General features: G+C 39.1%; 1 protein-coding gene across 1 annotated transcript in view; it reads right to left on the bottom strand.

The window, feature by feature from the left end:
- Positions 1-12,192, bottom strand: part of LOC107952459 (light-harvesting complex-like protein OHP2, chloroplastic) — a 31,684-nt gene extending 19,492 nt beyond the window's left edge. Inside the window, exons 1-3 of the mRNA XM_041090823.1 lie at positions 11,877-12,192; positions 11,751-11,762; positions 1,328-1,347 (exon numbers count right to left, since the gene is read on the bottom strand). Coding sequence (XP_040946757.1) covers positions 1,328-1,347; positions 11,751-11,762; positions 11,877-12,036 — 192 coding nt within the window. The 5' untranslated portion in view covers positions 12,037-12,192. The remainder of the gene's footprint in view (positions 1-1,327; positions 1,348-11,750; positions 11,763-11,876) is intronic.
- Positions 12,193-12,930: the final 738 nt, after the last annotated feature.

The raw sequence follows: 12,930 nt of genomic DNA, 5'->3' as shown, positions 1-12,930 counted from the left end.
TTCTATTCGCTTGTTCGGGATACCTTTGATTCTTGATATTTCTAAGATATCATGGAACCAAGGCCGTCCGTCTACTTCTTTCTCATGCTACAACAGTGTGCAGGGACCTCGTATATGCTCATTTTGAGGGGCGTTATTTCTGCTTCTCTACTTGCTTTGAACATTGAAGCCAAAGTGCTAGGCATCAGCCAGTTGGTTCTCTTCTCGTGGGAAGTAATGAAAAGTTATTTCTTTGAATTCCTTGATCAATCCAGCCACTAAATCGCTGTACTTAATCAATTTTGAGTCCCTCACTTCCCATTCTCCACGGATTTGGTAAATCACTAGGGCTGAGTCCCGTACACCTCCAAGATCTCGATGTTTCGTTCGATAGCTGCACGAAGCCCCATGATACAGGCCTCATATTCTGCGATATTATTGGTACAGAAGAAGTTCAGTCTTGCAGTGAACGGATAATGATTCCCGTCTGGTGATACCAGATTGCCTCATCCTAAGATTGACCACATCAAGACATTTCATATTCTTTTTTGATCGGATTCTATTTTGATGCATTTCTTCTGGAAATCGAATCTTAAAGGCTCATATTCTCTGTCGTTCGTTGCTAAGAAGTCAGCTATGCGCTCCTTTATTGACTTCTGACTTACATAGGCAATGTCATATTCCGAAAGGAGGATTTGCCATCGTGCCATTCTTCCTGATAGTGCCGGCGATTCCATCATGTATTTTATTGGGTCCAGCTTTGAAATTAGCCATGTCGTGTGATACAACATATATTGTCTGAGTCTCCGAGCTACCCAAACCAGAGCGCAACAATATTTCTCAATGGAAGAATATTTGCCTCATATTCAGTGAACTTTTGCTGAGGTAGTAGATCGCCTTTTCTTTTCTCCCTGACTCATCATGTTGCCCCAGTACGCAACCCATTGAGTTTTCAAACACGGTCAGGTACAAAATTAAGGGTTTTCTAGGGGTCAATGGTACTAGCACAGGAGGATTAGACAGATACCGTTTTATCTTATCGAAGGCCACTTGGCACTCCTCGTTCCATACTCCCGGGTTATGTTTTCGAAGGAGTCGAAAAATTGGGTCGCATTGGTTGGTAAGTTGAGCGATAAATCGGGCGATGTAATTTAATCTCCCTAAAAATCCTCTAACTTCCCTTTGCATGCGCGGAGGTGGTAATTCTTGGATGGCTTTTATTTTATCTGGATCAACTTCGATACCTCTTTCACTGACAATGAAGCCTAGCAACTTTCCCGAGGTAGCCCCGAATGTACATTTGGCGGGATTAAGCTTTAGCTAAAACTTTCTCAGCCTTTCGAACAACTTCTTGAGGTTCATTACATGCTCTTCTTCTCCTCGAGATTTAGCAATCATATCATCGACGTAGACCTCTATTTCCTTATGCATCATGTCATGGAATAATGTCACCATAGCCCTCTGATATGTTGCCCCAGCATTCTTTAACCCGAATGGCATCACCTTGTAGCAGAACGTTCCCCACATTGTTATGAAGGTAGTTTTCTCCATATCCTCAGGGGCCATCTTGATCTGATTATACCCCGAGAATCCATCCATGAAAGAAAACAATGAATGTTTTGCTGTGTTGTCCACCAATGTGTCAATATGTGGCAAGGGAAAATTATCTTTTGGGCTTGCTCGATTCAGGTCACGGTAATCCACGCACATTCGTACTTTTCCATCTTTCTTTGGTACCGGGACTATGTTAGCCACCCATTCTGGATATTTGGAGCTTGTAGGAAGCCAGCGTCAAATTGCTTCTTGACTTCCTCTTTTATTTTCAACAGCATTTCGGGCCTCATCCATCTTAATTTTTGTTGGATGGGCTTGCATTCTGGCTTTAATGGGAGCTTATGGACCACTAAATCTTCATCTAGCCCTGGCATGTCCTGGTATGACCACGCGAAACATCTTTGTATTCGCGGAGTAAAGTGATCAAACTATGCCTGGTACTTTCTGAAATAGAAGTCCCAATCTTCACTTCTTGTTTCCTCTCTTCAGTGCCCAAATTTATTGTTTCCACAGATTCTTCATAAGGCAGAACCTGTTTATCCTCTTGTTCCACCATCCTTAACAATTCAGGAGACGAGACATAATCTTCAGCATTTTCTTCGGCTTCAAATTCTCCTAAGCAAACAGCCTTCTCAAAATCAATTTCAAGATTCGTAACGGGCTTATTCATGTCGTCAATATCTGAGCACCTGAAAGTTGAATGGAAAAGGAAGCTATAGGGGGACATCCAAGTATTGGAAACAACAAACAAATGTTATGTCATGGTAATGAGGCAAATGTAAGGATGAGAAAATGATTATGAAATTAGTGATAATGCGAAAAATCGTGACAAAATGCATCTTCATTGATATTCATTTAAACGATAAAGAGCGAATGCAAACTCTTACAAAAGAATTCTATTATATCTAAGGACACAATAGAAGGTTGATGTTTAGCATTACTCTGAAGGCTTATAAACTACAAGAAGCTCCTCAGCAATCCAATTGTTCAACATGAAACCAGGAGGGCAAGGGCGTATCCTCGAGACATCTTTACTTGCACCAGCTTCTTTGTCAATGACATTTATACTGACATTCTGAAAATCCCCTTCAATTAATCCCAGCATGTTTCGTGGATCATCTTGTCCAGGGTACATCATTCCCGCAGATGTAAATGTTTTTGACAAAGGAGGGTACTCTATTGGTTCCCATTCTGGTTCTCGGCCCAAAGTTCTTACAATTCTTCTCTCTTGATCCTTCTTCCACTGTCTTCTTCTTTGGCGCATGTCAGGCTGAAACCCCAAACCGTATTGGGCCTTGTGCTACACTGGCTTTAAAGCCCTCACTATTCCTTGCAGATGTCTCCCTAAACCTCTTCTCGCATGAGCTCCCCTTCCTACGGTCAACTTGACACCCATTCTGGTATTTCTCGACAGTTTTGGCATCGGAATTCTATTTCCCTCAACGACGAAAGTGGCATTGATGAATTCAAGGGATCGAAAGGAACATTCCACTGCGTCCTTGCTTACTTCCAGGTATGGCGCATCAGCAGAGATAGATGCGACGATGTCTTCTTTACCCTCGACTGTGACCAAACAGCCATCCATGATGAATTTCACCTTTTGATGGAGGGATGATGGGACTGCTCCAGCAGAATGAATCCAAGGTCTTCCCAAAAGGCAGTTATAAGAGTGTGTAATGTCCATGACTTGGAATTCGACCTCATAGATGTAGGGACCCACTTCCAAAGGGATTTCGATCTTTCCCATGACTTCGCGCCTCGTCCCGTCGAATGCCCTTACCGTGGAATGACAGGGCTTTAAGTAGGACAAATCCATCGGTATTTTGGAAAGCGTAGCCAATGGCATAACATTTATCGCTGACCCATTATCGATGAGTACGTTCGGTATTATGTAGCCCTTGCAGCGGGTCGTGATATGCAGCGCTTTCACCGAGCCTCTACCATTTGGCGGTATCTCATCATCACTAAAAGAGATGAAGTTGTCTGCATTCAGATTGTTTACCCACCTATCAAGCTTTTCGACAGATATGTTGTTGGCCACGTAAGCTTGATTTAACACCTTCAATAAAGCGTTTCGGTGTGGCTCTGAATTTAACAGTAGAGATAGAACTGAGATTCGTGCTGGCTGCTTGCTCAATTGTTCCACCACACTATATTCGCTGTGCTTAATAAATTTCAAGAATTCTTTAGCTTCTTCCTCATTCACAGGCTTTTTAGTTTCTTACACGGGTGGAATTTCTTGCTCAACTTCGACCTCGTACATCACTGCTTTCCCTTTTTGCTTCGAGTCGCTACTTTTCTTTACCGGTTCAACTTCTTTAGAGTAGCATCGTCCACTTCGAGTAAAATGACCCACCTCCCCAACATCTTCAATTATGGCTTTGGACTTTTCAACTTCCGGTGTAACGATATTAACATCATATTTCCACGGTACTATTTTATTGTCCTTATATGGGAAAGGAGATGGTACTTCAATTACCATCTGTGGTTTCAATGGCTCTCTCATCGTGTCGTAATAAATTACCAACGGTCGATCAGCACTATAAGGGGCCCTGATGATTGGCTATCAGAGACGCATACTTCTCTTTCGTTGGCATCTTCACTCTTGTTAAGGACCTTGATCTCCTTATTATCCATCCGGTCTTGAAGTAACCTTTTAAAGTCCTCACATGACTGAATGTCATGTCCAACAATCCCATGAAAATTGCAAAAACTTTGACCTTCTTCTCCAAAAATTCTATCAGAGTGACAGAGCAATCCTTTCTTAACCAATACCTCCCAGATTTTCTGTAGAGGCGTCCTTATTTCTGATACACATCTTCTGACCTTCCATTCATCCTCTTTCCCCACTGTGCTCACATTCCCTTCGGTATGGTTAGGGAACAGGTTCCCCGTGGCGTTACTAGCACTATCGAATCGTAGGATACCCGCGTCAATGAGTCCTTGAACTCTCCTTTTGAAAGCGAGACAGTTCTCAGTAGAGTGCCCTTGGTTCCCTGCGTGGTATGCACAACTAGCGTTTGGATCGTACCACTTTGGGTATGGAGGTTTAAGGGGTGCCATGTAATGGGGAGAAATTAGCTATTTTTCTAAAAGTTTTGGGTACAATTCCCTATACGACACAGGGATGGGGGTAAATTGCGGTCTCTCGGGATTATGCCTTGATTGGCTTTGGGCGGGTACCGTGTTTTGTGGGAAAGTGGTGACGGGCCTTTGGTTGTTCGTGGCGTATACAGGGCAGGACGGATGTGGTGCTTGGTAGTAAGGGGTTTGAGGGGGATAATAGGAATTCAGGGGTGGATAATTTCAAGGTCGGGGTTGGTTAGGATACGAATTGGGAATGTAACGACTCCCAGTTCCCACCATGTGGGCTTCTGGCTCTTTCTTCCTTAAGGGTGCTGCTTTTCTTGAGCCTTCTGATCCTTCTATTCTACCGCTCTTGACGGCATTCTCTATGAGTTCACCGGATATTACAATATCCGCGAAATCTTTCGTGGCACTTCCCACTAATTTGTCATAAAACGGTGCCTTTAAAGTATTGATAAAGAGAACGGTTATCTCCGTTTTTGTTAGTGGGGGTTCCATTTGAGCTGAGACGTCTCTCCATCTCTGCGCATACTGTCTAAAGGTCTCTGATGGCTTTTTCTCCATCATTTGCAAGGTCATACGGTCTGGCACCATATCCGATACATGCTTGTACTGTTCGCAAAATGCTGACGCCAAGTCCTTCCAGGATCGAATCTTTTCTCTACTAAGTTGATTGTACCACCGAAGAGTTGACCCTGTTAGACTATCTTGAAAGCAATTATGAGTAGTTTATCCTCGTTCACATAACCGGTCATTTTTGGACAGAACATAATGAGATGTGCTTTTGGGCACCTTGTCCCATCATACTTCTCAAAATCAGGCACTTTGAACTTCGGGGGCAAAATTAGATCAGGTACCAAACTGAGTTCCTTGGCACCTAGTGCGGAGAAGACTTCAGTGCCTTCTATTGCTTTGAGTCTTTCCTCTAGACTCCTATATTTTGCGTCATGGTTATCCAATTTCAACTTAGCTACCTCTGCTGGGTCATCCAGATCTGGAACTAGTGGATTAGCAGGACTAGCCCCTGGGTTCGACGCTAACATTCCTTGCCCCAAATTAGTGGGTAGAGCAGGTGGCATAGGTCGATGTTCCAAGCCAGTGGGTTCCTCTTGAGTATACCCTCTTTGTATTGTATATGCGGGCGGTGGAGTGAATCCCGGGGGATAGAGTGGATCCTGATCGTGGTGAATTCTTGACCGAGGTTCCATAACATCGGGGTTCTGCATGGGCCATTTTTCTTTGACCAAAGTTGTCATCATCTCCATCATTTTAGCCATCTGATCTCTTTGCTCGAGTGATTCCTCTCGAGATCTCACCATTAGGTCTCTCGTCTCTTGTTGCGATTTGGCCAGTTGCTCTTGTAATTCCTTTTGAGCCCTTTCCATCCTTTCAATTTTCTCATTGAATTCATTCTCCATTACTCTAGCTTGTCGGCGTGTTTTATACGGATGACGTGGTTCCAGTCTTGAAGTCTAGCAACTGCGAATTGTACGTTTTAACCTCAGCGAACGAGTATGGGATATGCAATGAATGAACTGATGCATGAATGAATGCATGAATATCAAATGAATGTCAGTTATGAATGAAATGCAAGAAATTGGTGTTGATTTCAAGATAGCCCCATATTTAGGCATTTCATTTATCAACATAGTCTATTACACAAAGTTCTCAGTTACACAAATTTCCTAGCCACATTGCATTGTTTCTTCACTTGCTCTAAAAACTCTGATATGCTCGATCTTTGGCTTGGAGGGAATTGGCAACTGAGAACTTCGGCTTCATCTGATAATTGAACAACTTGCATAGCCGCTATACGAATTTCATTGATCAAGAAGTCAAGTTGCATTTCTTTTTCTTTGAGGGTTCCTTCATACGCGTGAATGTCCTTATCGTACTGCTCACTCTTTTCTTCTAGAGCCTTCAAGAGGTTATCTAATTGTTGTTGACGAGATTGCAACATATTTTCTAGATCTCGTGTTTTCCTTTTTAATTCTTGATGTTCAGACTGACTATTCGCCAATTTTGCAGCCACTATTTCATACTCGGTGTTCTTCCTTCTTAACTCTATCACAGCGCGCGGCACCTTTTCCTCCTCTTTCTTTGCTTTTCCCTTCCAAAACTCCTTTCCTCCCTTGATATTGCTAATTTCTTCCTTCCATTCTGCTGTCGACTTGCCCAACCCGCTATTCTTTATAGTGTTTCTTAATTTCTTGTTTTCCAAATGAAGGTCCCTTAAGTCGTTTCTCACAATCTCGGCTTCTCTTTGTACTTTTTCAGTCCTGGACCTTTCAACCTGAACTTCAATCTTCAGTTGATAGTTTTCTTCTTGAAGGGCACTAAGGTCCCGAGACATCTTGGCCTTTTCTCGTTCGAATTCTTGTCTTGCCATTTCTAGCTCAGACGGCGTTTCCTCCGAGAAAGGATTCTGGATGGTGTAGTTTGTTGATGAGATTTGCTGACTATTTACCCGTTGCTTCCTCCATATGTCGTAATCTTGGGTAAGGGTATCAGCATACAAAGCTAATTCCATGAAATGAATTTCCTTCCAATACTTTGCAGTGTCTCGGACTCTCTTCATATATCCTTCACCCGCGAAAGCGAACTCGAACTGTGCTAATCCTCCAGTTGCGGGGGGGAATTGTCGCGAAGAAAACTGCCTTTGGACTAATAGCGGGGCATATCCAACTCCTCCCCATAACCCGAGTAGAGGTACCCAATCTTGGCTTCCACATTTGTATAGCAGAACTGAAGGACGGATCCAGGGTGCTCTCCATGTTATATTCTCGGCGCGAAGATTCTGAAAAACTGATACCCAATGTTGCTCGGTGACTTCCTTCGGCCATTCTTTCTTGAGGTAAGCTTCTAGCGGGGAGAATGTTTTAGAAAACATATGGAACGGAGTGCGCTCTACCTTCCAGAAGTGACTCAAAATCCAAACATTGAGCAACTGCGCGCATCCGATAAATCGTCCCTCCCCTTTTCTTCGACAACTACTCAGGGACCTGAAGGTCTCGGCTAGGATGGTCGGGACAGGGTTGATTCCTTGTTTTAACCTTTCGAAGAAATCAACTACTGCAACTTCGAGATGTCTGAGAACTTTTGGGAAAATGACCAAACCGTAAATGGCCAAAGCGAATAAATTTACCCTTTTCAGCATGTTGGGATGGTTCAGAGCCAAATCTCGTAGGGAGGACCATGGAATGCAAATGGTTTCATTCTTCTTCTTTATCTGTTTTTCGGCCCATGCATCAGTCATGTCTGTCAGTCTCACTAACTTTTTCTTGAAGGTCATCGGCTTAGGCTCCTTCACATATATTTTGCCGAATTGTACATTGTCAATGCGGAGTAAAGCAGCATACTCTTCTATGGTTGGAGTCATGTCTTCTTGATTGAAGGTGAAACACTGATAAGCTGGGTCCCAGAACCGAACCATGGCTTGAATCAACTGTTCGTCTACACGGATGGTGATCAGGTGAGCTATATCTCCATACCTTTCAGTGAAAATGCCTCTAGTGTCTGAATCCCACTGATTCCAAATTCGAACCAAATCCTCAAGGTTATTTTGGCGAACATTTACAGTTATATGTTCGGGCAAATTGGCAATACACCCTTCCACTAGACTATCCCCCTTTTCTTTTTGAATTTTTAGAGACCAGTCCCGAACCACGGCACTCTTCTCGGTTATTTGTGTAATTGACTCCTCCATCAGAAACCCGTTTTTTTGGCAACCAACTTTTAATCAACACCTTCCTAATATGATGCCTATGATGCATGATGAAAATAAAAGTAAAAACAAACAAACTTGGTTAGTAAACACAACAAATATAATTTGAAAAACAAATTAAACTACCCAATCCAATTATTTTGCATAAACAGTGTAAATGAAAGGCAAAAGGCATTTTCCCGTGTACTTATTTTGATGACTATAAGCGGACAGAGGTTCGGCATGGCTCTAATTGGATAGCTCGTATGGTTCATTATATGCGGTTTTGGTTCTAGATAGGTACTCGAATTGCCCGTACTATCATCTGCTAAGATTAACACGGAGCCTCGGTCATAGCCCATCACAGGCTTACGAGATCAATTCGAGGGATTACATTTACTTATGCCTATGCGGAGGGACAAGTTAACTCACGAAAGCATAAGTCATATGTAACCCGAAAGTATTCACTAGCCTGTGCGGAGGAACGAGTTAACTCACGAAGGCGTAGCGTTTACTTTCTCTTAACAGGGACGGAGCCCGGGTATAGAGCTCATGTTATGCAACAAAAAATGCACGTGCACGGTGTGTGGGGAGAAACTTGTAAACCTTTACGTTTTATTTAAAGAAACTAAACCAAAATTAAAACCATAAAAATTAAAAACTGAAAAACAACCAAATAAGCAAGTTAGAAGAAATATTTACAGCACGATACAAATGCATGAATTTTGAAAAAGAGATTTTCGGATCACGACCAAATATTTACTTTGAACAAGGAAATTTGAAAATTTTGACAAAACGTGTTTAATTCCAGACACGACTCTCAAAAAGGCTTTCCCCAGTGGAGTCGCCAGCGGTAGCGACGTAAAAATTTTAGCTTAGCTTGGTCGCTAATTGTGGCAATCTAGTGAAAAAGTTTGAAAACTGAAGTTTGATTTTAAAATAAAGAGGGAGTCGCCACCGATCCTTTTCCTAGGTGTGATCGGACACCTACAAAATTCTCCTTTTTTAGAAAACTTTATTTTTAAGCTTTTCTAAAAAGAGGTAATTTTAGGTCTGCGTGAAAATCCAAAGAAAATTAGGGTTCGGGAGTCGGTTACGCGCGAGGAAGGTATTAGCACCCTCGCGACGCCCAAAATTGGTATCTCGTTAAACACATGTTGTCTTAATTTTCAAAAATGCGAACTCAATGTAAAGTTTAGTTATGATCCAAAAAAAACGAGAAATTTTAGTTTATTCCGGTTTTTGAGAAGGGTATGCCTTTTTAACACGAGTCAATTGACGTTCACCCAACATAGCGATGAACTCGATGACTTAATGTTAAATCGGTACATTTCCTTGATTATTGAAATTGATTTAAATCATGAATAAGAATATTTTCGAAATAATGCAAAGTAAAATAATATGAAATAAAAATCGATAAATGAAAGAGCTAGGAATATATTGAAACAGATAATCGAGGTGACAACAATATTAGAAAAGATGAATGTATAATGTAATAATGGAATTGAACACGAAATGAAAATAATGAATGTATACACGTAATAATAATATTAAGAATGCGTGCGTACGATGATATATGTATATATAGCAATATTAAAAATCCATACAACACGCATAGAACATATACAGTATATGCATACCTTAGAAATGATAAGAATAATAATAAAACTATTTTGTACACTACATAAATACATACATACATATATATATATATATATAAACAGTAGTATATACAATATAATATTAGAAATATGTGTATAATAGTGTAAAAGAAAAATATAACTAATAATATTAAAATATATACAATGATAATATATATAAAAGATATATGTATATATAATTATATAATATAATATTAAAATATAATAATACAACATAAAAAAACATGACACAAATAAAGTATAGTATTAAGAACACATATATATAATACATGAAGAATATACATAATACTAAAATATTTAGGTAATATATGCGTATATTAAAAACTAGTAATAATATTACCGAGGTATATACAAATATATCAAGTATATATACGTATTATAAATATATAAATATATAACAAAGCATAAACTAATAAAAATAATAATAATAATAACATTGGAATATAAAAGAAACAAACATAACATTAATAAAATATTAAAATAAAGTGAAATAAAAATATTAAATATGAAAATATATATATGTATACACGTACATAATAAAAATATATACTAATACATAATAATAATAATGGTAATACTAATAATACTAATAATATAAAAGTAACAAGGATATTTAATAAAGATATAAAAATCAACGAAAAAAAAGGAATAAAATTGAATTAAAAACAAAGTTGTGGGGCCAATTTGAAATGAAAACAAAGAAAAGGGACTTAATTGTACGCGCGTGAAACGTTGGGGGACCGAAACAACAATTATTCCTTTCCATTAAAACGCAGCACATTGGCGGGGACTAAATCGAAAAGCGCGAGAAATTATGGGGCCAAATTGGAAACAAGAAAAATGACTTAATTGCAAAACCCTGAAAAAGCGGAAGGACTGCGCGCATAAATATCCCATTCAAACGAAAACACGCGGATCCTCTAGCGGGTCGGGTCGAATGGTTCGGGCATGGCCAAAACGACGTCGTTTTGGGGCTTAAGTGTAGCCCCCAAAACGACGTCGTTTTGGAGGGCTATATAAGGCCTAAAATAACCAAAAAAAATCATTTGGGGAGAGGGAAAGAAAAAAAAGAAGAGAGAGGGAAGAGAGAAGGGAGAGAGAAGAGAGGGGAATCCGGCCAGGGGCCGGTCACCGGACGGCTACCGGAGGCTCGCCGGTGCCGGCGCCGGCCACCGCGGAAAAGGTAAAAAATATTTTTTTTTATTTTTTTCTATTTTTTTATGTTTATATTATATTGTTATTTTTATATTTTTTTAGTATATATATATGGGAAAATAGAACAAAAGACAAAACAAGAATAGATTCACAACCACCTTAGGTTTCCGGTTCTGATTTTTCACTTGTTGATTTACTGATTTTTGGGTGTTCGAATCTCTGCCTTTTGATGTTAAGATCGTAGTATTTCGGATATCAATTGTTTGCTTTTGGTTAAGAAATCGAAAGAGAGAAGAGGAAAAAAAAAAGGGTCCCCCCAAAATACAACCGATTCTTCCCTTTGAAATCTCCAAAAAAAACATAAAAATCCTCTCCCTCTATTACATTCAGATCTGGCATTTATAGCCATTTCAATACAATATATTAAATTTCTTGCCATTGCTTCCTGCCGTCTGCCTCTGTCTTAGTGTTTGCTTTCTTTTTGTCTTATTCTGCAGGTGACGGAAATCAACAGGTGGGCGCACATGGAGGAGTTGGTGGGAGTGTCAGACGCGTGGGACGTGGTGACCAAGGCTGAGGGGCATGGTGGCCGACATGATGGCATGGAGAGCTGGGGTTTGCTGCTGAAATTTTGCTGAAAAATGTTTTAGATTTTGGGTTTGTAAATGGGCTGTTACTTTTGGGTTTATTATTTGAGTTATTTTGTTGGTATGGGCCCGGGCAAAATGGGCTCGTACAAGGTCTTCTCAAAGGACCTTCAGACTGAGAACTCCTTATAGTCACAATATAAGGCTTGGCTGTGGTACACAATCTGCAACAAGTAGAAGATGCTGCTGCTGATGATGATGATGAAGTGTTTGGGATTTTGATATAGGGGATTGAGGATGCCATAGACATTGTTGTTTTTTCTCTTTCCAAGAGAATTATGTGTGATGGGTTTGTTGTTAATGTTCTTAAGATTTGTGTCTGGAAATGGGGGAGTCTGTGGATAAGGCGTGGCCAAGTTTCAACAGACAGATGGCTCAAAATTTATACAGTTTGCGTCAGTGGGTCGTTGGTTGCCAATGGCGCCCACTGGATTCTGAAGCGCGTGATAAACATTTCATTTCCCCCAACTTGGCTTTTTTACCCTTACTCGCGCTTCATGTGGTGTTCTTTTCCTATTTTCCTAATTTGACAGCTGCAAAGTGAAAATTAGGTAAAACTAACATGATAAAGGAATAATAATCAATTTTTAATAAAAGAAATGGGCGTAAGTTTTAACAGAAGAATCAAGTTATTATTTGATTAATATATAATAATTAATTTAGTCATTTCTTAATAGAAGAGATAAAATAAAATCTAACTCTAAATACAAAAACTTTTATTATACTTTTACCATGAAAATCAACATTTAGAAAATGGAGATGATTTATGATTATGATCTTTTAACTTTATTTGATAAATTAAAATTTTAAATGTTAAATGGTTTTTATAAGTACTCAATTTGTATTAAAAGATTATTTGGTATATTAATAAAATTAAGTAGTGAGAAAATTAATTCTCATTTTTAAAAATTATTTCTCTTAAATTTAATCTTATTAATATTTTTATTTTATTTTATTTTGTACAATTTTTAATAAAACTTAAATATAATAATTTGGATATCTCATTTTTTAAAAAAATTAAAAATAAATAATTTATTTTAAATATATTTTTAAATAAAAATTAACTTAATATTTTCAACTATTAAATAGCTATCTTTACCTATTTTTTAACACTTATTTGGTGAATCTTTTATTAATTAAAAAA

The sequence above is a fragment of the Gossypium hirsutum genome, chromosome A02, assembly GCF_007990345.1.
Source record: "Gossypium hirsutum isolate 1008001.06 chromosome A02, Gossypium_hirsutum_v2.1, whole genome shotgun sequence".
Classification (NCBI taxonomy): domain Eukaryota; kingdom Viridiplantae; phylum Streptophyta; class Magnoliopsida; order Malvales; family Malvaceae; genus Gossypium; species Gossypium hirsutum.
This window is presented reverse-complemented; position numbering and strand designations above follow the sequence as displayed.